The 25,622-nt window shown below is 45.0% G+C and overlaps 1 protein-coding gene across 1 annotated transcript; it reads left to right on the forward strand.

Moving 5' to 3' along the window:
* On the forward strand, positions 1 to 22,484 carry C11H1orf105 (chromosome 11 C1orf105 homolog). Its single transcript, XM_047754401.1, has 7 exons — positions 1 to 21; positions 272 to 357; positions 4,072 to 4,162; positions 13,395 to 13,469; positions 16,046 to 16,113; positions 19,230 to 19,297; positions 22,122 to 22,484. Exons 1-7 carry the CDS (start codon positions 1 to 3, stop codon positions 22,265 to 22,267), a joined length of 555 nt encoding a protein of 184 aa, XP_047610357.1. The 3' UTR covers positions 22,268 to 22,484.
* Positions 22,485 to 25,622: the final 3,138 nt, after the last annotated feature.

The raw sequence follows: 25,622 nt of genomic DNA on the forward strand, positions 1-25,622 counted from the left end.
ATGAAGAAGCAAAGGGATATAGTAGACACAAAAGTCATAAAACCTAAATTCACTCACTAGCTGTGTGACTTAGCAAATCACACTAAGATTTGATTTCTTCATCTGTAAAATGGAGATAACACTATTTACTCTTGGGAGAGTCAACAGGGTCAAATACAAAACTTAAAAATGTTTTATAAAGTGTTGACTGCACTGACTCTGGTCATCCTAACAATGGCAATGGTCGGGAGGAATAAATCCTGCAAAATGATCTCTTTCCATTTCTCTCCAGGTTTCTGTTCCAAGATTTGACAAGACTCCCTGGTTTAGCAAGGCCAGCCTCACAAACAAGCCATTAATACTCAGCCTCCCCAAAAGGTAATAGCTCAGCCACTAAGAGCAAAGGTCTCAAGAAAGACCTCGTAGAAGATGATTTCTTAAGAGTTAGGGGCAATTATCCAAGGGGCACAGCTGGTCGGTTGAGGGAAAGAAGTAAAGTGCTGAAAAATCAGAAATGGCCAAGGTTTCTGAGACAAAAGTGAGCCCTGAGAATTGGCCTGGCTGAAGGAGGCCAATTAACCTTCCTCTGTACCACCACAATTAAATAATACAAGAGAATTTTTGGGCATTCCCTTTATGGCTCATTGGCTTGAGAGTCTGATATAGTGTCTGTGAGGATGTGGGCTCAAATCTGGGCCTTGCTCAGTGGGTTAAGGGTCTGGCATTGCTGCAAGCTGCAGCGTAGGTCACAGATGTGACTGGATCTGTTTTTACCATGACTGGTGTGGGACTTCGGTTGCAGCTCTGATTTGACCCCTAGCCCAGAAGCCTCCATGTGCTGCAGGTACAGCCATTAAAAAGAAAAGAGAAAGGGGGAAAAAGGAAGAAAAATATATACGAAAGAATTCTACCCATAGGCACTGACTTTCAAAAAACTTCCATCCTCTTCATCATTTTACCTTTTCTCCTTGCATTAGTTTGAAATTTACAAATTTTAACCATTAAAAGTCTAGAACCATAAATTCCTGTCTTTAGAGAGCTAAACTTTAAGATAATCTCCTCTGATCTCACCAGTCCTGCCCTTTCAAATAAGCTGCTATGAAACACGTTTCTATTTTTGGGAATTGGGGGAATTCAGGTATAGGGATTTGCCACTTGAAATAACTAGGTTTCCCCATGCCTCCCTCTTTTTTCTTTTTTTTTTTTTCTTATGGCTGCTCCCATGTCATATGGAAGTCCCTGGGTCAAGTACTGAATCCCAGCCACAACTGCGAACTATGCTGCAGCTGCGGCAAAGCCAGATCCTTAACCCACTGTGTGGGGCCAAGGTTTGAACCCTCACTTCCATCTGGACCCGAGCAACTACAGTTCAGATTCTTAAGCCACAGTGGGAACTCCTCCTCCCCCAGTTTCGATGCTTGAATTTGGTGACAGACACCGGGATGGAAGGGGGAAATGAAAGGGAGGGTAGGTAAGAGGTTCATGTAGGGGTGAGTGGGAGAAATCAGGGAAGATTAAGGAAAGGGCAGGCCAGGAGACAGGTCCACAGGCACATCGTAGATGAAAAGTTGGCTCCCTGGCATGTAAGGTCATTTGCTAGAAAGACTATACTCTCTGAAAAGAGTTCCCCTGTTGGTAGTTGTCACATACCCTCCTGCCATGAATAAATGACTCTCCATGAGGAATACTCTCTCCTCATCCCCCTTCCAATAACAGGTACCTTTGCTTTGTCTGCTGCACTTTTTAAAAACCACATTCTCAGTAAGCAGCTAGACAGTTCTGTGTATTTTCAGAGCACCTATGAAGTACTTGTTGTTCGGTTTTGTTTTGTTTTGTTTTTCATAGCTTTGAATATATTTGAACTCTAGCTACTGTCTTAGTATAAAGCAGGCAATCCTAGATTGAGTAAACCTGAAGGCTTGTTTATTAAAAAAAAAAAAACACAGATGACTTAGTTCTTATTAAGAGTTAGTACCTCAAGGATCAACATGAGTAATGACAATTTAGCACCTGTTAATTAGGGGCAGGTACAAATTTGCATGACAATGACAGATGGATGACATCTGACAGGTGCTAATGACAATTTAGCACCTGTTAATTAGGGGCAGGTACAAATTTGCACGACAATGACAGATGGATGACATAAATGAGTAGATCTGGCCTAAAGGGGATCACCTCCCTCTGAGAGAGGGACAGTCTGCCTCTACCTACTCAACGTTGCCAGAAAGTATGTGAACCCAGTGGCCAGATCTGCTGGTTTTTCCAGCAGTGGCGGAAATCTGGACTTTTATGTGCAATGGCTAGGGTCTAAAGAGGGTAATATCCCACTTTCCTATCCCACCCCCATACCCCTCAGACCTGCCCCTGCAGCCAGAAGCGAAGCATCTTTGTGCATAGCTCTCTCACCCCCCAGCTACTTCATTCCTCGATTGAACAAGCCTTTGGTAGGAGGTGTGGAAGGGGGCATAAAGTGGGGGGCCCTGGAGTGTCAGAGGGGACAGCCATCTGGGAAGGGACACAGGAGTGTTCCCTCCAGCTAGCCAGACTTGAGGTGGTTGCAAGGAGAAATGACCTCACACAACCTGAGGCTTTACTCATGTCTGTACTGGGAGGACTTGGGGAGTCATCTAAACTCTTGTTAAGAGAAATGGCACTCACCTACCTCACAAGAATTCTAAGACTCCTGGACAGCACCTGTGAGGTGCCCTGAGCTTTCAGAAGGACAAGATAGGAATGGAAATCCTTTGAAAGGATGCTTTAAGTACCTACAATTCTTGAGAACTGTAAACTCATCTGACCAAAGCTCTGAGTCCCAAGCTGTTTATTTTTGGCAAAACCCCTTTCCGAGAACTTGGTTAGAAAGTTCTGAATGTGTCTGAAGTATTACCTAGCTTTGGACAAGCAGTTCCAACACAGAACAGTCTGAAAAAGAGGAACATTTAGTGAAATGTGCTCAGAGCACCCCTAATTGTGAGCTCTGGGAACACGCCTGGGGGCTTAGAGGAGGGGAGACCCAGTTCTGAAGGTCACTGCCTTCAGACTGTTTCCTTCCAGGGGGACTCTCAGTTTGGCCTGATGGTGCTGAAGCCACAACCATCATCAGTCTTGAAAGCCCTCAGGTCACACTGAGGTCCTATTTGTATGAGATGATTATGTGCTGAACTGCTGTTCTAAAGTGGCCTCTGGTCTCTCCTGGCCAGCTCTTAGGTGTCAAGTCCAAGGCCAGCTGTTCACATATCATAGACAAAGGCAGTGAAGGAGTTGGATCAGACCCAACTCCCTGCTCTCCTGGGGCCCAGGGAAATGGTGGGAGAAATAAAACAAATGCCTTGTGCACATCAAACTCCTTGCACATGCCTTTGTTATAAATGAATAATGGACAATGAAATCTTTCCTCATGAGAGAGGAGAGGTGTTCTTGGCAGAACCACCGGCATTCTGAGTGAGTTTCCATTTCTTGGAGGCCAGGGCATGTACAGGGCTGCACACGAGGGCTGTTTACAAGGCCCAGGCCCTGTACACCTTGGCTCCTTAGACTGTAATAAAATGAACCATAGCAGCCAGCAAGGTGGGTCGTGCTGTGAGGAGAACGGGTAAAATCTCTGCAGCATCTCTGCCTCACCTTCTGCCTGGAAAGAAAGAATGTTCTGGAAGAAAACTGGAGGGAGAAGATGTTCCATGGGAGCAAATGGTGGATTGTTTCTGGGTGCGGGGACAGAAACTCTGAGAAAGCAGGCCAGGCAGAAAGGACTGCTCTGGTTAAACACTAGTAACTTCTGCACGAGCTTTCCCAAGAAGGAACTCTGGGGTGCATTTCTCCTTCTACAGCTGCTTTCATGAACACATTTTTTTTCTGGCCTTATTTGCACAGTCTCCAACCATCCACGACTGGCGCTGGTTAGTTCAAAACCAAAAGGACAGAGAAGCCAGAGTGACTAAAGAGAGTGGCAGCTCCAAAATGGCTCGGAGTCCTTCAGGATCAGGGTGGGGAGCAAGTCCTTGGGTGTTCCTGGAGTTTTCTCTGAAACAGCCAGGGACCTGGCTCTCCAAACCTGGACTACGGTTCTAACTCACTCTTGTTTTGATTATTCAGATACCCTCAATCCTCTGCTACTTTTCTGGGTTCATCCAAGAAGGATATGAATTTGCCAATTTTGTTCCAAGTGCCAGATATCGTATCAAAGGTACTCAATTTTTTTTTTTTAATTGAAAAGAAACCCATAGCTGGTTCTAGGATGACAGAGAAAGTGAATGCAAAGGCATTTCCTATCTCCCTAGCACAGCCTGAGTCTGGAACGTCATCATTGTTCAAGAGGTTTGTTCTATGAGATGAATGAACACCCCCTCACGTGGTCCTGAGCATCTTAGGGCTCCCCCCCCCCTCCACTAGAACTAAGAATAAAGGCATCAGGTTAGAATCATCAAAAAGGGAACACCCCCCCCCACACACACACACACCCCTCCCTGCCAAATTCATATTGAGAGATCTTCCCTGAGAACTTCAGAAGCTGCTTCTCAGCCTGTGTCCAGAACCAATCTTCCTTTCTGGAGTCTTTAACCTCCTTTCTGGAGTCTTTAACCCTCTTCCACCACTGCCATGAATCCCTCTGCTTCCCACCTACAACCCTCTAAACCCATGGAAGTTCACATGAGGACCTCCTCCCCTCCCTTTCTCCTCAGAGGAATTCTCCTCCACTGCGGGACACTGACTGTGCTCCACAGGGGTTCCCCACATTAGGGGCTCTTTTTCAGTGAGCACCTACCCCAGGCAGAGAAAGACAGAGGGCACTTGGTGAGCAGTTTCTTCACCGCAACAATCACAGGTCAGACACACAGGACTACCGAAAGCAGCAGTTGAAGGGCATAGGGCCCCCCCCGTCACAGCCAGAGCCAGGCGTGAGCCACGGTTAGGGCGAGCCCTCGTTTCAGTGGCTAAGTGCTTACGAAGCTCTTGTTATTTGGTTGAAGACAGATGCAGAGGTGAGTACGTCAGATGCCACCTACGCGAACGAGTGGGCGGACGGGCCAGGTACCCAACCGCGGAACAAGTGTCAGAGGGAGAGGGGCAAAGTACTTGCGGGAGGAGGTGGGAGGAAAGGTCATCTGCAGGCTGGGGGAGGGGTGAGCGGAGATGGAGTGAGGGAATGATCAAGAAGGGGGTGGCGTCTGCACTGGATCTGGAAGATATTTCCACAAGCGGAGGAAGAGCCGGGGGGCGGGGGGGGGAGCAACGACGTGGGGATTAAGCGTGCGGGGAGTGCTTGAAGAACATCAAAGAATCCGGCTGCCCAGAGCTCGGGCTAAGGTGGGAGGGAACCAAGGACGGGCGTGGACCCCACCAGGACGCGGAGAGGATGTTCTGGTTTACACGCACATGAGTGGCAAAGTCAGGGCTGTGCCTGAGCGTCAAGCACGAATCCCCCTAACGTCCTGGACTGGACCGGCAAGTCAGTAAAGCATGCACGGAGGGGCCTGAGCGGAGACCGCACTGACTCGGCGGTGACTGCAGAGGCCGCAAGAAGCTTTCTAGTCCTCAGTCTCTGAACTTCTTATGGAGGCGGGCTCTCCCCTGCCCCCGAGCGCCTTCTCGTCCCACGGTACACTGGATCTCGGTGTACCGTGCCAGTCTGAGGCACTAAGACTCTAGGCACCAGCCTGGCAGGGCGGGAGGCAGGGGAGAAAAGCATCAATGACGAGGAAGGCCAGTGGGAGGTCCGCCTTCCACAGGGCGTAGCGTTTCATAGCTGCAATAGTCATACGTGGCCGCTAGATGGAAGCCAAGAGCAACAACTTCCGCGGCCTGGCCAATAAATAGGCAGATCCGGAGGCGAGTCTTTGGGTGGATCCAGATGGTCATGAGTCCGTAGCTCCTGCTGGGAAAGGGAACTCAGGTACCTTTACCCCTCCCCCTAACCTTCACCCTCTCTGTCACCCCCTCACCCTCATCGTGTCGGGGCTGCTTGGAAGGGCACGCAGGTAGAGAGGAGGCAAAATTTTACATTAGCCATCTTTGAGTTTGTGCCTGGGCCTGAGCATTAAATTGACCGATTAACGGAAAAGCGTACAAATTTATTTACTGTAAGTTTCCCTGTGAGCCTTCATAAGGATGTGAAGACCCAAAGTGGCAAAACCTGAATGTTTTTATAGTACTTCAAAAAAAAAAAAAAGAGAGAGAGAGAGAGAGGCAGTTGTGTAAAGGTAATTAAACTGTGGGAAGGCAAAGGAGGATAAGGATTGTTTTAACAAGTTCTCTCTGTACAGAATTCTCTTGGCTCCAACATCTTGTCCTCGGTGATAAGAATGTTACTCCTGGTACTGGGAGGACATCTAACATGTAGGGTTTTAGCTCATGCTTTTAAGAAGAAAATGAGGAGGGTGAGAGCCCCCTTCTTGCACCTGCTGGTTTGTCAAAGTGTCTTAGCTCAAAATGATGGTTAGGCCAAAGTGGCAGGTGTGGGGGAGGCATATTCTGCCACCTTCATGGGGACCTGGGATCCCTGTTCTGTTGGGTTTTCAGGTAGGACCCTCACGTCAGATCCTTGCCTGCCGTACAGACCTCCTCAGGTCTGAGTCGAGCCCTCAGAGTCACCTGCGAGCATGAGGCCTGCATGTGTGTGCTGTTCCTTTCTGGAAAGAAAATATGTTGCATCTCATGGAAGTGGAATGGACTATCTCGATCTCTTCCTTACTCTTCCACATCAGGAACCCAGCAGGAGGCTGCAGTAGCCCTGCAGCCAACAAGAGGTCCTAGACCCTGGGCACAGGTACAAAGTTCCTGGCACCTGGCTCCCTTCCTCCTCACCATCCCAGGTCCAAGGGAAGAACTTTGAACATCCACATTCCAAGTGGCTTTTCTCTCCTGTGCTCAGAGGCACAGGAATGTCTGAGTGTTTGGAGCACCATGCCTTAGTGAATAGACAGAGAAGAAACAGAGGCTCAGAGAGGGAAAAACAGAGAGAGCAAAACACAGAGAGAGGTCAGGGGACAACAAAGACCAAAAAAAGGAAGCAGGAGAGGAGAGGCAGAGTGACAAAGAATAAAAACAGAAAATGAAGACAGAAATGATGCCTAAACAGTTCCCCATTTAAACACCTGTGGAGCAGCTTCTTCATCAGGCATGACTTTCACCTGCCTTTTCAAGGTATCGATTCAGGACAACTCAGGATGCCCAGAAAGAGGAATGTGAACCATAATAATTACATAATCAAGGCCAGGAAGTGACTTACTTAGAACTCAAGTCAGGCAAAGCCACCTTGGGGGCAATAGGGAACCTTTGCCTGCTTGCAGGGTTGGCTGTGACGGAGGCCCCAAGAGGGTAGAAAGTATCACCCCCCCATTCCTGCCCCCAACCCCTCCACTCTCCTTGATCTGGCTTTGTCATTCCAGTCTGACGAGTCTGGGGAAAGAGGAGCTCATTGTTGACGTTGCCTTTAGCAGACCTGGGACAAACACTGTGCAGCAGGAGAGACGTGGCTAGGAACACGTACAGGAGGTGACTTCCAGTTTCTCACCACTGAGAGCTTATTTCTCTCATTGGCTCTCAGTTTCTGAAAATTCATGACCACCACGGAATCTACACCCACACTCCCCATTCCTTCTCCTGTTTATGTTGAATAATCACACTGAGTTCCTGTTGTGATGTAGCAGAAACGAATCTGACTAGGAACCACAAGGTTGCAGGTTCGATCCCTGACCTTGCTCAGTGGATTAAAGATCTGAGTTTGCCGTGAGCTGTGGTGTAGGTTGCAGACACGGCTTGGATCCTGGGTTGCTGTGGCTCTGGTGTAGGCTGACAGCTGTAGCTCCAATTTGACCCCTAGCTTGGGAACCTCCATGTGCAGCAGGAGTGGTCCTAAAAAAGAGGCAAAAACAAACAAAAAAACGTGTATAACAACAAATACAACTTTTTTTTTTTGGCCACATCTGCAGCATATGGAAGTTCCCAGGCTTGGGATTGACTCTAAGCCACAGCCGCAGCAGCTGTGATGTACGCCACAGCTGCAGCAACTTGGGATCCTTAACCCACTGCACTGGGTTGGAGATTGAACCTATACCACCACAGCAACCTGAGCTGCTGCAGTTGGATTCTTAACCCACTGTGCCACAGTGGGAACACCCAACCACAAACTCAACTTTTAAAGGGAAGTACTGATGAAAACCATTGACCTGAAATAACCATCTAGATATAATAATTATATACAAAATGAAGTAAAAACCAAGTTTAACAAGTCTGAATAGTAGGTATATGTCTGCCCATCACGTCATGTATATTTGCTATTTTCCCTAGTGAACAGTAAGGGTTTTGAAAATAATTATGTTCAGCTTTATTCTTTAATTGAGGGGTACTGTCAGAGAGCAGGAAAATGTGTAATTATCACAGAGGTTTTTTTTTTTTTTTTGTATTGAATATTGAAAATATCTCCCTGACCACTACAGGCTGTAGTAATCCTATAGGAATCATTATGTCTTCACATAGATCCTAAGAGTCCACTCTCCCCCTGAGGAAAGTTGGTCTTTCTTTGATCCTTTATCCAAGGATCTTTCTGGATGAAGGAAACTAAATATCTGTGCTCTTGGCAAATCTCTTAAGCTTTCTGGGCCACAGTTTCCTCACTCTGTGTTCACTGGAAAAGTTAAAGTAGACCCCCAAGCGGGGGTCTCAGGTAAGGCAGGAGGGGGGAGGAGGAAAGGAATGGAGGTGTCAGGCCAGATGGGAGGCAGACTTGTCAGTGCCCCTCAAATCATGCTTGTGGTGGCTATTTTTAAAATCACCATCTGGTGCTTACATTTTTCAGTTTTTGTTATGTGGACAGGTGTGTGTGAGAGAGAAAAACAGAGGAAAGAGGAAGGAAGAGGGAGACGCATCATTCTGTTTCTCTCCCCAAATTCAAGGAGGCCAAGGACTTGAGCCAGGAGCCAGACTTTAGGAACCTGAGCAGATACTGATCTCAGACATGAGGGTGTTTCCAGCTGTGAAATGTGAAGAACAGGCTTTGGCTTCTGGGGCCTGGCTGCACTCTACGTTGTGGCTTGGCCCAGCTCTCCCTTCATGCTGCCATCTGCTATCCTGGGGACAGCGGCTCAGGAAATTAGAGCCCTGTGAGCATTTTAGAGCCCCTTTTCTTGATGGCCCTGACCCTACAGATGATACAACCAGGGGCCTGTTCTCTGAACTGCTGGCCAGTTCACTCTCCATTCATGCTAGTGTGCTGAACAGGCCTGAAGAACACAGAAAGCAAGATGGGGACGGTGCAGAGGGAAAAGGCCTTGGTTTCAGGGTGGAGGGAGGAAGCTGAGGCCCAGAAAGGACACAGAACCCCAAGATCGAAGTTCCACATCAAAGATGTTTTCACCTCTACATGGAAAGTGTGGGCAGGATTAGAATTGGCCTCTGGCCTTTGGCTGCAGACACCAGCAGCAGCAGGGGGAAGGGAGCCCCAGAGTGGTTCTGTGACTGACCACAGTCAAGTCTCTTTGCCAGGTCTGGAACTGGGCAATTTGCCTCCCAGCCGCTGCTTTCTCTCAGAACTTTATGCAGATGAATTTGTTGTACACGAATGTCTAGCAGTGTTTCCTTGAAGACAGTGTTGTTATACCAGTGATCTTCACACGTGTATCTTTTTTCTTAGGTATTTACATACATGTATGCTGGTTATGTCTGATAGTTTAAAATGTTTACCATAACTCATTCATTCAAACAACACACGGTGAATGCCTGCTCGGTGCCTATTCTGAAATGGGTTCTAGATTCCTGTCCCATTTCAGGGCACTGCTCCCTTTAAAACTTGTGTTTGTTGTTAAATGTGTTTGATTATTATAAGCAGGAGAATGACTTAGGAGTGTGCAGGGTTGTTTCCATAGTGGTCACGAGCTTTCAAAATGTGAGAGTCAATAAGAAAGACGTAATCAAAAGAGTTCTTGGTGGTGAGACAATGGAAAGTCAGCCTCTTATACAACCAAAGGCGTGAGATACGTTTTTACTCTTAAAGAACTCTCATCCTGGAGGAAACAAACAATCGTTTAAAAAGAATTAAAAGAATAACAGTACAGATTGCAACGATGGAACCAGAGAGGCAGGCACCTGGTTGAGGGGTCAGGAGAAAGATTTTCTGAGAAGGAAACATCTAGGGAGCTCCCACTGTGGCTCAGCGGAAATGAATCTGAAGTATCCATGAGAATGTGGGTTCGATCCCTGGCCTTGCTCACTGGTTCCGGGATCCAGCCTTGCCATGAGCTGTGGTGTATGTCACAGATGCTACTTGGATCCCACACTGCTGTGGCTGTGGTGTAGACCAGCAGCTGTAGCTCCAATTTGACCCCTAGCCTGGGAACTTCACTGTGCCATGGGTGAGGCCCTAAAAAAAAAAAAAAAAAAAAAAAGAGAAAGAAACATCTAAGCTGTGGCATAAAGGAAGGGAGTTAATGAGGTCAGATAGGGAAATACATGTGCCATTTTTTCCCTCCATCCTTCCAGGGAATGACAGTCAGCATGGTTGTGGGACTCGGCTCAGAGGTTCGCTGTCCATAACCTAGCAAGCTCCTGCTATGTGCCTTGCATTTCTCTCACTTATGTTTGTTGCTTGGTGTGCAATGAACCCTGTGATTCCAATCCCATAGGGTCTAAGTATTCTCATGCAGAAGCCAGAAGTCTGGATAAGGTGACAGAATCAAATGCAGGAAAGACAAACATCTGGTTCCAACTCTACTATAAACACACCTGCCCAAGGACCCTCCCACCTCACCTCCACCCTCCCAGGTGGTCCACATCCTTTCAGACCAAGCACAGATGCCACTTCCAGAAGCCTGTCCTAATTCCTCCATTGGGATGTGGTCTCTCTCTTTGCTGAAGGCTCAGGAGTATCCCGGCTCCTTCGCTGATATCTAGTCCATCCACCCTTGACTCACCGTTTCAGAGAAATGTCTGTATCTCAGAACTCAAAGATGTGAGGGACAGAGAGGAAAGCCTGGGCCTCAGGAGATGCCACCCCACCATGGTATCAGGGAAGGTGAGGTAGAAGGTTAAATCAACCCAGAGGAGCAGAGGCATCAGGATAGGGTGGAGGGGGTCCTCTCTAGCCTCATTTCTCACCCCCTACCCCTGCCTAGACAACTGGCCATTCCAGGCTGTCCTCACTTACCTGAAGTGGAGTTGCCAGGTCTTTTTTTTTTTTTTTGGTTATAGTAACATTCTAATTTTTTTTACTTTATTGGAGTATCACTGACTTACAATGTTGTGTTAATTTCAGGTGTACAGCAAAGTGAATCAGTTATACATATACATATACCCATGCTTTTTTCCCATTTAGGTTGTTACAGAATACTGAGTAGATTCCCCTGTGCTGTACAGTAGGTCCTTGTTAGTTATCTATTTTATATACAGGAGCGTGTACACGTTAATCCCAACCTCCTAATTTATCCCTCCCCCCACCAGAGTTTCCCCTTTGGTAACCATAAATTTAATTTTGGAATCTGTGTGTTTGTTTCTGTTTTATAGATAAGTTCTTTTGTATCATTTTGATTAGATCCCAGATATAAGTGATGTTGTGTGGTATTTGTCTTTGTCTGACTTCCCTTGCTATGACAATCTCTGGGTCCATCCATGTTGCCGAACATGGCATTATTTCAGTCTTTATTGCCAAGCCATTCTTCCGTGTCGTCTCACAGTGTTCCTAGGTTGGAATGCCCTCCCCCTTCCTTGCTCAGCCTCCCAGCACCTACCCAAGTACTGCCTGTCCTTTTAACCCTCCTCCGACGCTTCCCTCACCCCCCCACCCCCCACCAGGTGAGCTCGACTCCTTTTTTCTGCCTCCCTGAGTGGCTTCAGTACATTTCCACCTTCAACACCATGCACTTCTTGGTACTCGGTCTGCTGGGTGGCGAGCAGCTTGATGTCAGAAGCTGTGTCTTCCTTATCTTAGTGTCCCCAGACAAATACATGAGTCTGTATTCTTCCCTGGTCTTCCTTAGGGCTGGAACCTTCTTCTTCATCCTTGCGATGCCATCACAGCACCCTCCATGTGGCAGCTTCACAATGATGGTTTGTTGTGGAATGAATGAGTCTAGTCATTCCCACGCAGACTTTTACACGCCAACCCATAACATGGGGTTACTGACTTGATTCTTTGAAAATGGCCTATAAATATGAAATGTATTTTAAATATTTCTCAAAAGAACCCAACTTGGTGCATGGTTTACATTCTTCAAGCTCCCAGTAGGGCCTCACCCAAGTGCCATGTCTCTCTCAGGACAGTCCAGCAAAGGTCACCTTAGAAGAAACACCCCGGGCTCACCCCACGCTGCCCAGATATATTCTTCCTCATCCTGTTCTGCAGACCTCCCAGGGCAGCAGGAATGGGTCAGGGTACGACACGCACATCTGCCGTGATAGGTCACTGAGTGGATCAGATGGAAGAGAAGCCTTCAGCTCCTAGTGATCCTCTGCTATCCCTGGGGCCCTCCTAACCCCACATCCCATGCTTCCTATGAAGCTGTCTCACGTTCTGATGTCAGTGTGAATGTAGAAAGAGGTGAGAGAGAATCCCCTGTCAGATGGTAACCTCAAACTGTCATTTGCTCCCTAACCAAGCTTTCACCAGTGATGAGTGAGAACCCTGTGTTTCAGGTGTAAATGCTCTGAGGCCCACCCTTCTGCCCTTTGGCAGAAATTGAGTCAGAAAGAAAGCAGAGGTTGCTTTGAGCGTACAGACTCTCCCACTCTCCCTGCACTGGTGCTTTCTTTGCGTTGCTGGGATGGCCTCCATAGAGTGGGGAGGAGGATCAGGACCCACACACCAGCTGCAGTTCTGCCTGGGGCTTAATCGGTGGCTCTCAGGAGGTTCGGAAGGGCCAAGTGGTGCTGGACAACGTAGGCTTGAGAGCTGATGTCAGGCCAGAGTGAAGGCATCAGGAGAGGAGGATAGTGTTTCAGAGGGACAAGTGGAAGGAGGTTGACAGAAGAGATGTCTTCTCTTAATTTTTCTCAGACCATCAAAAGTCCTCCCTAGTCCATATGGTGGAGCTTCTGTATGAAATGTGAGAAATGTGTTACCTACGAGAGAGCTCAGTCCCTCAGACTGCATGCTCTGGTTGGAAAGAGTGACCTGGCTGGATTTCCACCCACGGCCCCATCCCCCTCTGCCACCTGTCTTATTCCTGTACCACCACGTGCAGGGGCCCTAGGCCACCATGGAGTCTGAGGCTCTCTCCCTCCTGCCTAAACCATCTCTGAATTTACCAGCTGCAGCCAAACCTGGGTGGTTCAGCTTCCACCTGGGATGGCGCCAAGACCAGAGTGTCCCTCTCTGCTTCATGGAAGAAATAACTGTTAGCTTTCTCACCCCTCCATCCCTCACCCACTTCTTGGCTGCCTCGGATACCCCACCACTTCCTCACCTCTCTGTCTCTCTCTCCCCACAGGTTGGGGGGAACCAGAGCGATCCCATGCTGATCAGAAAGAAGCAGATGTGCTCTACGTGTCGAGAAATGAAAGTGGTAGGTGAGGGGATGGCAGATGCAGGTGTAGATCTCCCCAGGCACAGCACTACCCTTTCCCCACCAGAGCCCAGCAGAGAGAGATGATGGTGCCTCCCCTTGCAGGGAAGGCTGCAAATGAGCACTTGCTGATGCTCAGAGCACCGCACCTGACATGATACAATAAACCTCCCCATTTTTAAGAAACCAAAGGTGAAGCAAGGCAGGCTGGGCCAGAGGGGGAGAGATGAGATGAACCACTCTGCTTTGTGTTGTCTGGGTAGCTGCGCCCTGCAAAGGTGCCAGAGGTTATGGAGCTTTTCTCTCCCTTAACACATCTCTAGCCCAACCCATGTGCTCATGACGCCATCTCCTTCTAGCATCACAGCTATGAAACATCAGCTTCACCTTGGGGTTTGTCATAAATTTAGTCATCGCCTCAGGGGAAAAGCTGGGGAGAGAAGCTCTGGTATTTCCTACCTGTGGGTTGTGTTACCTGGGGGTGGGGGATGGGGTGGGGGTGGGTGTAGCGAAAGAAACGCTGTCAAAGGGACATGGGTGCTACAAGGACAAAGCTCTGCCAGAGGTGCTGGAGAAAGAGGTATTTTTCAGGAGGGCTACTGCTCTTGTTGGAGTTAGGAATGGATCAGTCTAGGAAGTGGGGTTAGGGGCCGTCAGACCAAGCACCGGGCTCTGGTGGAAGGTTACTTGAGCTGAGGTTAGGTGTGGGTTTGGGAGGGGTCTCTTCAATTCTAATAGCCTGTGATTCTCCTTTGATTTGGGGAGGAAGGTGGGCCTAGATGTGCAGAAAGAGGAAGAGCAAGGAGGTGAAGACAAACAGGAGACACCAGAGACTCCTTTGATGAGTTCATGGCAAAAATGTTTCCCACCAGCAAGCACCTCCCTGGGTTTGTGAAGCTGTGTGGGATTTGGAAATGTAACTGATGCTGCTGACAGAGGCGTGCCTGGATGTTGCAATCTCTGTTCGTGTCCTGCATGATTAGGATCGTCGTGTTCAGTGTGAGCATGGACTGTGATCTGGGAAATGGGGGTTGAGGTTTCTCCTGGTTTTATTCCTGGAATCACTTGTGTCCCACATTTAGAATGCCCTGACCCCAGCCCTAAGCTGGCCCTGGCCAGCTGGCTTGCCTGAGACCCTGGCAGCTCTTCTCTGTCTCAAAACCTCTTTTCTGACCTTTGCTCTTGCCCAAACCTGCCTGGGGTGAAAGGACACTGTGGTTTTACCATTCGATGCAGATGCCCAAAGGAAGGGCCTTAGACCCCAAATGCCCAAGGACAACATCCCTACTGCTGTCAGAACTGGGGGGCACACAGAGCCTAGTGGGAAACAACAGGAGGTTAGAAAATAAGCATGGGATACCCTTACCTCAGTCTGCGCTGGAGCAGCTCACCCTCTTCCAGACGGGGGATAGTAGGAGGACAGTTCATCTCCTGTGGTCACTGAGACTCCCCCCGCCCCATTCTCAGCTGGGGGCTGAGCAGAGATGCTGGAAAGATATAAAAACACTCCTAAAAATAGAAGGCATTTCCTCAACTTGAAATTGGATATCTACCAAAAAACCCATAGCCAACATCGGACTCTATGGGGAAAGATAGGACGTTTTCCCCTAAGATGAGGGGCAAGACCAGGATGTGCACTCTTGTTGCTTCTGTTCGCCATGGTACTGTGCATCCTAGTCAGGACAGTTAAGGCAAGAAAAAGAAATGAAAGGCATCCAGGTTAGAAAGAAAAACAGGAGTTCCCTTTGTGGCTTAGTAGAAACAAACCCAACCAGTATCCATGAGGATGTGGGTTCTACCCGTGGCCTCACTTAGTGTGTTAAGGATCCGGCATTGCCAGGGCTGTGGTATAGGTTGCAGACTCAGCTCGGATCTGGCATGGCTGTGGCTGTGGTGTAGGCCAGCAGCTGAAGCTCTGATTCAACCCCTAGCCTAGGAACCTCCATATGCCTCCATACGGCCCTTAAAAAAAAAAAAAAAAAAAGAGAGAGAGAAAGTAAAAAAGAAAAAAGGTAAACATCAAACTATATATGCAGATGATATGATTTTATATAAATCCTAAGGGAACCACAAAAAAGTTTACTAGCACTGACGAATGAGGACAGCAGAGTTATAGGCCACAAGATAAATGTGCAAGAGATAATCTTATTTCTATATGTTAGCAATGGACAATCCAAAAATGAAATTGAGAAAACAATTCCATTTATCATAACACTAAAAAATTAAAATAGTGGCTTAGTAGATTAAGAACCCAGTGGTTCCTGGCCTCACTCAGTGGGTTAAAGATCTGGCATTGCCATGGTCACAGATGTGGCTGGGATCCGGTGTTGCTCTGGATGTGGCCCAGGCCAGCAGCTGCAGCTCTAACTCAGCCCCTAGCCTGGAACTTACAAAGACCTCAGGTGTGGCTGTAAAAAGAAAAAAATTTAAAATACTTAGTAATAAATTTAACAGAGAGGAAAAAATGATGCACGAATGACTCATTAAATACAACTTGAGTTTGCTAAGATGGTGTGTTACTTCTTTAAATTAGAATGCAGTTTTGGACATTGTCTACATAAGACTTTCTTTTGTAGGTACAACCAAGAACTATGGTAATCCCAGACGATCTGAAACTATCCTTTGCAAATATTATGAGTCATAGGTAAGTCAAGGGTTTAAGTCAGGACACAGCTTTATTCTGGCTATATCTGCATGGGGACACAGGATAATGAAATGAGAGATGTAATTAGTAAAATGTTTAGGGAATGCTTGAGGGATGGGCTTCGGGAGTGGTTTCACTTTCTGGTTAAAGAACACAGACAAAAAAAAGTTGTTTTATACCTTTTTGCTTGAAAATAGCTGTAGAAACTATAATCTTACTTTCTACCTTTGTAAGAACAGTACATGGAATAGGATAGGAGATTTCTTTGATAACTTAGGCAGAAAGAAATGCAAATTATCCATGTAGATGACATATCTAATTCATAAGGCACAGGAGATTATATATAATTTGACTTGAGTCTACTTTTAGAAACTAAAATTACTGTTATCAGTTTGTTTGGTTGTCATTTGCTCTTTCTTACCAAGTATATCAGAAAAAGGAGTTCCCGCCATGGCTCAGTGGTTAACGAATCTGACTAGCATCCATGAAGTTCTATCCCTGCCCTTGCTCAGAGGGTTAAGGATCTGGCATTGCCCTGAGCTGTGGTGTAGGTTGCAGATGAGGCTGGGATCCTGCAACTACAGCTCCAATTTGATCCCTAGCCTGGGAACCTCCATATGCTGCGGATGCAGCCCTAAAAAGCAGCAAACAAAAAAACAAAACAAAGTACATCAGAAATAAAATTCAGTCATAGTTTGGTTAGGTGGATTTCAGGTTTGTTTTTTTTTTTCTTCATTTAACTACCAGACAAGAAAGAAGGATTCGGTTTTCACTTTATTAAAAGTATTCAAAGTATGGAGTCACCTCAAATAAAGTAGTATATTTATCGGTAAAGCTGGAATTGCCTTGCAGTAGATGGTCAAAATGTAAACATATAGTCACCCTTACACATGACCAATCAAAAAAGCTGTATGTGATTTAATGGCAATCTTAGTTTTTTTCCTCGTACAGAGAGTAATGACTTGGGAAAATAAATAGGTCTTTTGTAACCTTATGATGGACAGCAGTAGATGTTATGTTTCCCTATATGAGCTCAGAGCCATTTGTACAAAGTAAGATGTAGACTCAGATGCATCAAAACCGTGTCCTGGGGAGTTCCTGCTGTGGCTCAGCGAGTTAAGAACCCAACATAGTTGGACTCAGGTTCGATCCCTGGCCTTGCTCAGTGGATTAAGGGTCTGGCATTTCTGCAAACTGTGGTGTAGATTGTGGATGCAGCTCAGATCCCATGTTACTGTGGCTGTGGAGCAGGCTGGCAGCTGTAGCTCCGATTTGACCCCTAGCCTAGGAACTTCCATGTGCCAGGTGCAGCCATAAATTTTTTTTTTAATTTAAAACAATAGATAAAAGATTTTTAAAAAGATAGGGGGAAAAAAAAAAACAAAGTCCTGGCCCAAGTAGACAGGGTCATGGAGGAAATGGGCATTTGATCATGGCAGGCTCCAGCAGTAAAAACATTTACCTGCACCCACTCTGTACTTTATGTGTTCCTATATCAGATCACAATAAAAGTAATTCTCATAAACATTCTTTACAGAACTTTAAATGGAAAACTGAACTATTTAAACTCAAGAATTTCTGAGCCAAAGTTCACTCTGGTATGAAAGAGACTTTTGAAATGTTTTGTCTCATTTTTTTTGTTTGTTTATTTTGTTTTGTTTTTTAGGGCCAAACCCGTGGCATATGGAGATTCCCAGGCTAGGGGTCAAATCAGAGCTACAGCTGCTGGCCTACGCCACAGCCACAGCAGTGCAGGATCTGAGCCATGTCTATGATCTACACTATAGCTCATGGCAACGCCAGAACCCTGACCCACTGAGCAAGGCCAGGGATCGAACCTGCATCCTCATGGATACTAGTGGGATTTGTTTCTGCTACGCCATGATGGGAACTCCTTGTCTCAATTTATTTATCTTTCAAGTTTAGTACTTTAAAGAAAGTCGTACATCCTGAATCATTAATTGGTTTTATTTTAAGCAAGCTTTTATTCCTTTAAAGAAGCTAAGACCAAGGGTTGAACCAATCCTAAAATCAACCGTAGCCAGAATTATTATTAGATTGGTCATTTTTTTTCCCATTGTGATGAGGGAAAGCATAGTACTTCTGTTTTGTTTCAGATTAACTAGTGTGGCTATAAAGTCCTGGTTCTGTTTGTAGCTTCTAAAATCTGTGCTCACAGTTTTTTGGTCTCATCACCTATATAGGTAGGTGGAGTATCCTCACTGAAATAATTGGTTTTTTGCATGACTTTAATTATAGCCATTTTTGGAATTAAATGATGTTTGCTGATTTAAAGGAAGGAAGGAAGAGAGAGAGGAAATAAATATGAATGGATATATGTGTATTTGTTGAATTATAGTGTAGACAGATCTTAACTATTTAGTCTTACAAATACCACATTCCTGTTTGCCCGAAATGGAATGAGACTTTTTCTTAGTTCCAGTGAGTCCTCCAATGGCAATTGAATAAAATAAACTGGTTGGACTGGCCACATTTTTTGGTAGCAAAGTGGAAATAATCTTGGAAAATCTTTGTGGAAATAAATAGCATGAAATAAGTGTAGATAGCCCATCCAAGTTAACAGATTTGTCAGTCCTTAGAAATAAGGCAATTTAAACTAATGTAGAAATGGTTTGAGATTATATACGTTTTGGTTGAGGGTCATTTCTGCAGTCTTAGCCACCAGGAAAAATAGGAAATAGTCAAGATGTTTTCTCTAAAATTGGAAGAGTCTAACCAAAATATTCTCAGTTTTGCATTTGAAGGATAGACTACTGATCTGAAAGAGTTGTTAGTTTTTTTTTCCCCCGAGAACTGGAGGATTTTCTCCTTAATCCCTTCTATTTTCAGACCATACAATGTTCTGACAGTGGGATAAAACATTTTTTTTAATGAAGGCTTTATCAAAATCCAGAAAAATACCACTAACGTAGAAAGAGCTCTGGAAGTAGTGGTCTTTGGCCCAACATCTCACACAGCTGCAAAGTGTTCTGAGCATCCTGGTAACAGGTGCTGGGGTCAAGAGACCATCTGTGTTTTAAAATGGATAAAGACACATTCCTTTCCACCAAGCCCTAGCCAAATCACTAATGCGTACTCTTGCTTCTTCCATACAGAATGATGAGCCTTCATCCACCAAAAGCCCAGACTGTACCCAGACCTTCTTGCGGTGACATCCCAACAGGTTTGCTTTCTTTTGGAGTACTTGCAGGGGGAGACAGACCACCTGCAGTGTCAGATAATGAAAGGTTTATCCCTAAGATAATTTCTATTTTTTAATAATGATTTTTATTTTTTCCATTATAACTGGCTAAATTTTCTGAATGAATCCCCATTCTCTATCACTTCTCTTTCACATACTCTGTTTTAACCTTTTTGATTGGTCCACAGCCCTCCCTTCACTCCAGTTCTACCTGTAAGTTAGGAAGGGAAGTGAATTCCCCATACCCCTGGAATGGCCTCCCCAAGCCTCGAGGCTCCCTAAAAATACCTGCCTTCGCTCAGCAGCTGCTCAGTGCTATTCTTATTTTCACTTGCTGATAATAGAAAAAAGGATAGTGACTCTATCTCCAGCTTCAACACCAAGTCTTATCTTTTAGAGAAGCCAGCACTGGGCTGGCAATGGGGGTAGTGGGTCATTCTTTGGAGGGATGTAATTCCAGGGTTTAGTGCAGTATAGGCTGCCACTTTAGTAACTTTGTCCATATTCTCATTTTTTCCTGTATTAACTAAAGCCACGTTCAGTTTTTCTTTTATTTGATACACACAGTAAGGAAAATCAAGGTCACTTTCTTTACTCTGTACAGATGAGAAAATCTAAGCTCTATCCTGGGAGGTTGCAGGGGATCTAGAGCCAGAACTGAACTGAGAAGTCATCAAGAAACGAAATATGAGGATAGAAGGGATGTCTTGAAGGGGTATCAAAATGGAAGACCAAAAAGTCATGTCACACTCAGGTGACAGCTGAGGTTTGGAGATAGCATTCTAGGGAGTGGAAGACTGCTAGTTACAACCCCTTCTTATATATCCAAAAATATTGGCCTAGATCATGTCTCTCATTTAGCCAAAGTGGACTGAAGATCCAAGAGCAGAGAGCATGCGCCCAGTGAAAGATCCCCCCATCTGCCTGCAACCACCTTATTCTCCTGAATCCCATAGAACACTGGGTAACAACATGTGCAGTTAGCTTCAAGGTTCATTCTGAGTTTCCCTTGAACCTGGATTTTTTTCAGGTTTACCTCACAAAGAAGTGAACCACACATGCACACACATGCACATACTCATACACAATTACATGCCGCTACCTCAGCAAGAATGTTTATTTTTGATTCTCCTGGACACCTTGATAAGATGCCTTTCATCAATTCATTAACCCTGGGAATGGGTAATTGTATTTCCATTACCAATATAAGATCTAGACTCAGTGTGTGTACATTAGCACATAAATGTTCTCGATAGACCTGGTTCCTGCTGATAGCATTAATCCAAAGACAGCAGTCTTGAAGGAGGGGCTTCAGGGAGAGGGCTCTTGGAGCTGAAGCTTAGAGATCTAAGGTTCATTCCAGTCACAACCCTTCTGAGCTGATCTTTCCTCTTGTGTGTGCTCTCTGAGGTCAAAGAAAAAGCCTAGGAGCAAAGGGACCTGGGTTCAGAACTTAGTCTTGCTTGACAGGTTTGGCCACATTGTTGAAACTCCCTGGGCTTCTGTGTTCCCACCTGTAAAACTAGAGAAGCATTTTGCCCACCCTCACCACTCAGTACAAGTAGCTTTCACCTTTGATCGACCCAGAAAAAGTGCTGGTACTGCCCCATCCTCACTGGTTTATAAAGCTTAGACATGTCCTTGTGTAGGATGCATTGCCCATTGCTGCCACCCTGTGTGCTGTGTAGCCTGTGGACATGCTGCAGAAGCCAAATGACTGACTCATCCCAGTGGCCATCACTTCCAATGACTGTCTAACATTTTATTAATCACAACAGTGATTTCTACTATTTTTCTGGGCTGACCTCAATATGTTATCAGTAATTATTAGTGAGAACTCAGTAAATAGAAAGAGCCTATCTCTGCAGGTGATGGAGTTGCTTATGGGTTTGTTTCTCTTGACTTTGGCCTTGAGTCCAGAGTTCCATTACACAGGCTCCGTAAACAATGGTAGAGCTGCTAACCACCTGACATAGGTCTACCACCTGGCCCAATGGTGAGATGTGGTATAAAGAGTTAGGATTAATGAAATCTGGGTTCTGGTCCTCAGTCCACCAGTGCTTTTGATCCTGGACCTCTGTTTCCTCCTCATTACAAGCAGTGAGACTGAATAGGGTCCTAGGTTTGTGATCTTGTGACATGTCTTAGCTCTCAGTCAACTGGACTAAGGAGCTTGTTCCAGAGATTTCAGGCTTCCAATTCCCTTAGTCATTCAGTGACTTCCCATAGGAAGATGTTATTTCATGCACTGACTTACCTTCCTTCACAATGTGTCTTCTGGAAAAGTTGAATATTAACCAACTGTTGTATATAAACTGGTATTCGAAGAAGAGGTCAGAATGGTGAGGATTTTAAGGAGCCCTGAAATAAATTAGTTCATAAAAGAAAGGTTCCTTTTGAAATGCAAGTACCTCTCCCTACTGCGGCCTTGCATATGATCATGTTTGTTTGAGGAGCAGAACCATACACGTTTCCCCGAAAAGTCTTCTGAGGATTGAATCCTCTTTCCCCTTCGACTCGTGGTACAACTCCAGACATACTTTACCTTCATTTATAATTTAATTGGCAATGTCCCCACATATTTGAATTTTGCTTCTAAGCACTCCTTTCTGGCCCCTTTGACAAGATATGTAAAAGCATAAATGTTGTGGGGGATAAGATGGTTCTATTAAAAGGGATTCTCATGTGAATTTTGGAAGCTGTTTTATATGGTTCAAGAAGTCCTTTGTGACTGTAAGTATTTTGAGTAGTTTTTAAAAATAGAATCTAAGAAGCCCTTGTCCTTCCTTCCTGTGTTGTCCTCCAGAGAACATTCAATACAGACTGCCCATCCTGGGCCCCAGGACAGCTGTCTTCCACGGACTGCTGTCAGATGCCTACCAATCTCTGCAGGAGACACAGCTCTCACCCCTGCCCAGAAAGGAGCCAATCGGCAAGACCGTGAGGCAGTGAGTGGCCGGAGCTTATCACCTCTAGACTCTCAGGGAGAAAGCAACCTAACCAAGCCAGTTGTTGACACTGATGCCCTCTCATAACTTCCTCTTAAGCACAAAAAAGATGACTCAATTTTGCCTTCCTAACTGTTGCTAGAATTCTAGCTCTTGCAGTTACCTTATTACTCATTTCTCCTAAAGACAAAATGGTTTAATATACATGATTATAAAGATGAGTTGACTAAAATGAAGCATATTGAGTGCTGCTCATTTTATTTTGTGGAAGATTATAACATGCAACATTTTTCTGTTGCTAAGACATGAATTTCCTGTGAAAATTTTTTTTTTTTTTCTTCAAGGTAGGGGGACAGAGATGACTCTAGGAGGTTCCTCATGAGTTCAGCCTAGTAATAAAGGAGAGATATGGAGGTCACCCTCTGTCCTTATCTCTGTCAGTTAACTCTGGTAGATGACAGAATATACTGTGATGCAGTAACTGGAAAATGGCAGGTGATTAGCTGTTGCCACCTTTGAGGGCAAGAACACTATCTTTCTTTCCTCATGTCACCTTCTTTAGAGCCTGGCATATAACAGATGTTCATCTAGTGTGTGTTCTGTCAAATCCAAACCAAATGCTTGGATTTGGCAGTTCGGTTACTTTGTTGGAAGATGTATAATTTCCAGCTCTGTCATCATCCCTATGTGTGAGGGAGATAAAGGAAGATTCTCGGCTTGTAAATATTATGTTTATGAGCACATATGCTCCATGCCCAGCTTCAGGAGGGCTCATATAAAAAAGGCCCTTTTTGAGTTCTCATCATGGCTCAGTGGTAACGAACCCAACTAGTATCCACGAGGGTGCAGATTCAATCCCTGGCCCTGATCAGTGTGTTTAGGATCTGGCGTTGCTGTGAGGTGTGGTGTAGGTCACAGACATGGCTGGGATCCCAGTTGCTATGGCCATGGTGTAGGTCGGCAACTCCTAGCCTGGGAACTTCCACATGCTGCAGGTGTGGCCCTAAAAAGTAAAAAAAAAAAAAAAAAAAAAAAAAAAGAAAAGAAAAAGAAAAAATCCTTTCCATTGCTTAGGAGGCAGTGGTCTTATGGGATCCCACAGTCCTGACTAAATGGGTATTAGACCAACATGTGAGAATCAACCTCTGTGCTGACTGTGTTTAAAGAATGGACTTTAGAAATCTCTAGCAAATGGCCTGGTGACTAAACTGACCTCATTTCTTGTACACACAAACCCCCAAACCAGAAAAGCTTGCTTGATTGCCCTATATTCCTGGTCTGCTATGGAGATTCTTGGTTTCAGTTCATTTAGAGTTCAAGAACTCCAAAAATAGCACACACATCCTTTCAAGGTGATGGCTATATGCATGAATTATGATCCCATTTCAGCTAATTGTCAGAGGACAGACGAATCACAGACAAAAATGTTTCCTTCTCTCTCTCTCTCTTTTTTTTTTTTTGCAAATTAGCATAGCCAGTAAAAGGGTTTGGGGCACCTATACCTACACATCAGGGGGAGGATATGTACCCCCAGCACAATTATTTAGAGCTTTTGAGGTAATCTGAATATTTTATACCTAGGTAAGTAGAACTCTTCCTAAATCTCATTAAATCCTTATCTATACTACCCGGTGTTTCCAAAAATTTCTTTGGAAAACAATAACTTTCTAGCACTTGCTAGTGTTCTAGTATGGTAACTGAAAATGATGGGCTCTATCATGGTTCTTAAAATATTTGGTCTTAGGAACCCTTTTGCATTCCTAGATATTGAGTAGGTTATATCCACTGACATTTATCATTAGAAATTAAAGTGAAAAAACTTTAAAACACAACAGTATACAAGTACACTGTATACTCTTACAGTTTCTGTCAGAGTGATAACATTGACAGAATGTTATCATTGAGTGATAACATTGTCACGTGTCATGTAGCCTCTGGCAAATTCCACTGTACCCTTGAGAGATAAGAAAAGTAAGAAAGGCAAAGAACAGCTCAGTATTATTAGGAAAATAATTTTGACCTCACAGAAATCCCAAAAAGGATTTCAGAGACTCCAGGGGTCTCAAGACCCCTTTGAGAACTTCCAGGGTGTGTAATATACCCTTGTGTCACCAGCCTTCCCAGGACAGGGATGCAGGATGCTTTATTTACTCACCCACCTGAGAGATCTGGTTCCTTGGCAGAGATATTAGAAAGCAGCGGCAGATTTTCAAAGTTTGGTGATATTAACTTTTAACATCATTTATCTCCCTTTACTCACATCATCTGTTTAACAACCTTAACTTTATTTCTCAGATAGCGACCTGGTGGGAACAGGATGGCTTGACCAGTTGGCACAAGAACTCTAGTTGCCTTTGAACTCTCATTTCTCTATATGAACGCTTGTTAGCTTATTTGCTTTTGGTTAGTATGAACTCATTTCCCAGAATCTGAAGTCCAAACCTGACATTACTATGACCTTAGCCCACTAGTGATGTCCCATCAACAGTTTTAGCCAGCTGGCAAATTTGCTTTACGTTTTACTCCTGCAGCCGTATCCTGGAGAGTAATGGCACCGAGGGCAAATGTCCTAGACTAGGAAGTCCAGCTCTTGACAAACTTCTCCACATGACCAACCCAATACCACCTTTCAGTTTAAACTTACAAAGAGATCTACATGGATGCTGCCTGATTTTTTTCTACCAATAATATGTTTATAAGAAATCACTTCACATGTGCCAAACTTTGCTTCTTTTTGTACTGCGAGAGTGAAGTGATCAACTCTGCCATCTTCCTTAGTGCAATCTTTTCTGTGCTGAGTTGGATCCTTGGAGGTAATAATCTGGACTTGTCAGTTATTATTTTACCTACTGCACGTTACTAAGCTTTATCCAAAAAATTCTCATAAATGGGCCAGGATAATGTCTTCATGGTAAAAACCTACTTGATGTTATTCCTGATTCAAAGTCATGTACAGTTCAGATTAATTTTTAACATGGATAATCTTGGGTAGATTTGTTTGTCTCAAGGCTAAAGCCTGATTTTGCTGTTTTAAAAATAAATGACTCTTGTTGTAATAAAAATCCCCAGACATGAGTTAGACTTACTCCTACTCTTTTATCTTTTTTCACCTCAATTAGGGGACTTAAAAACCAATCAGTCAGCACAATTCCTTTGCTGCCAGGAATGGAGCAGATTGCTATGTTTAGGAGAATCTATGCAAAAAAAAAAAAAAAGTATGTAACACAAAGCCATTGTCACCTCCAGTCCCCAGTTTCACTTTGGAAAATCCTGCAGGCCTTTCCTGCCTTGTGCCCTTCTCAGGATCAATTATCTTTTCCCTGGACCCTGACTGTCAAAGCTCACAGGAGGCCTGTCAG

The sequence above is a fragment of the Phacochoerus africanus genome, chromosome 11, assembly GCF_016906955.1.
Source record: "Phacochoerus africanus isolate WHEZ1 chromosome 11, ROS_Pafr_v1, whole genome shotgun sequence".
Lineage (NCBI taxonomy): Eukaryota > Metazoa > Chordata > Mammalia > Artiodactyla > Suidae > Phacochoerus > Phacochoerus africanus.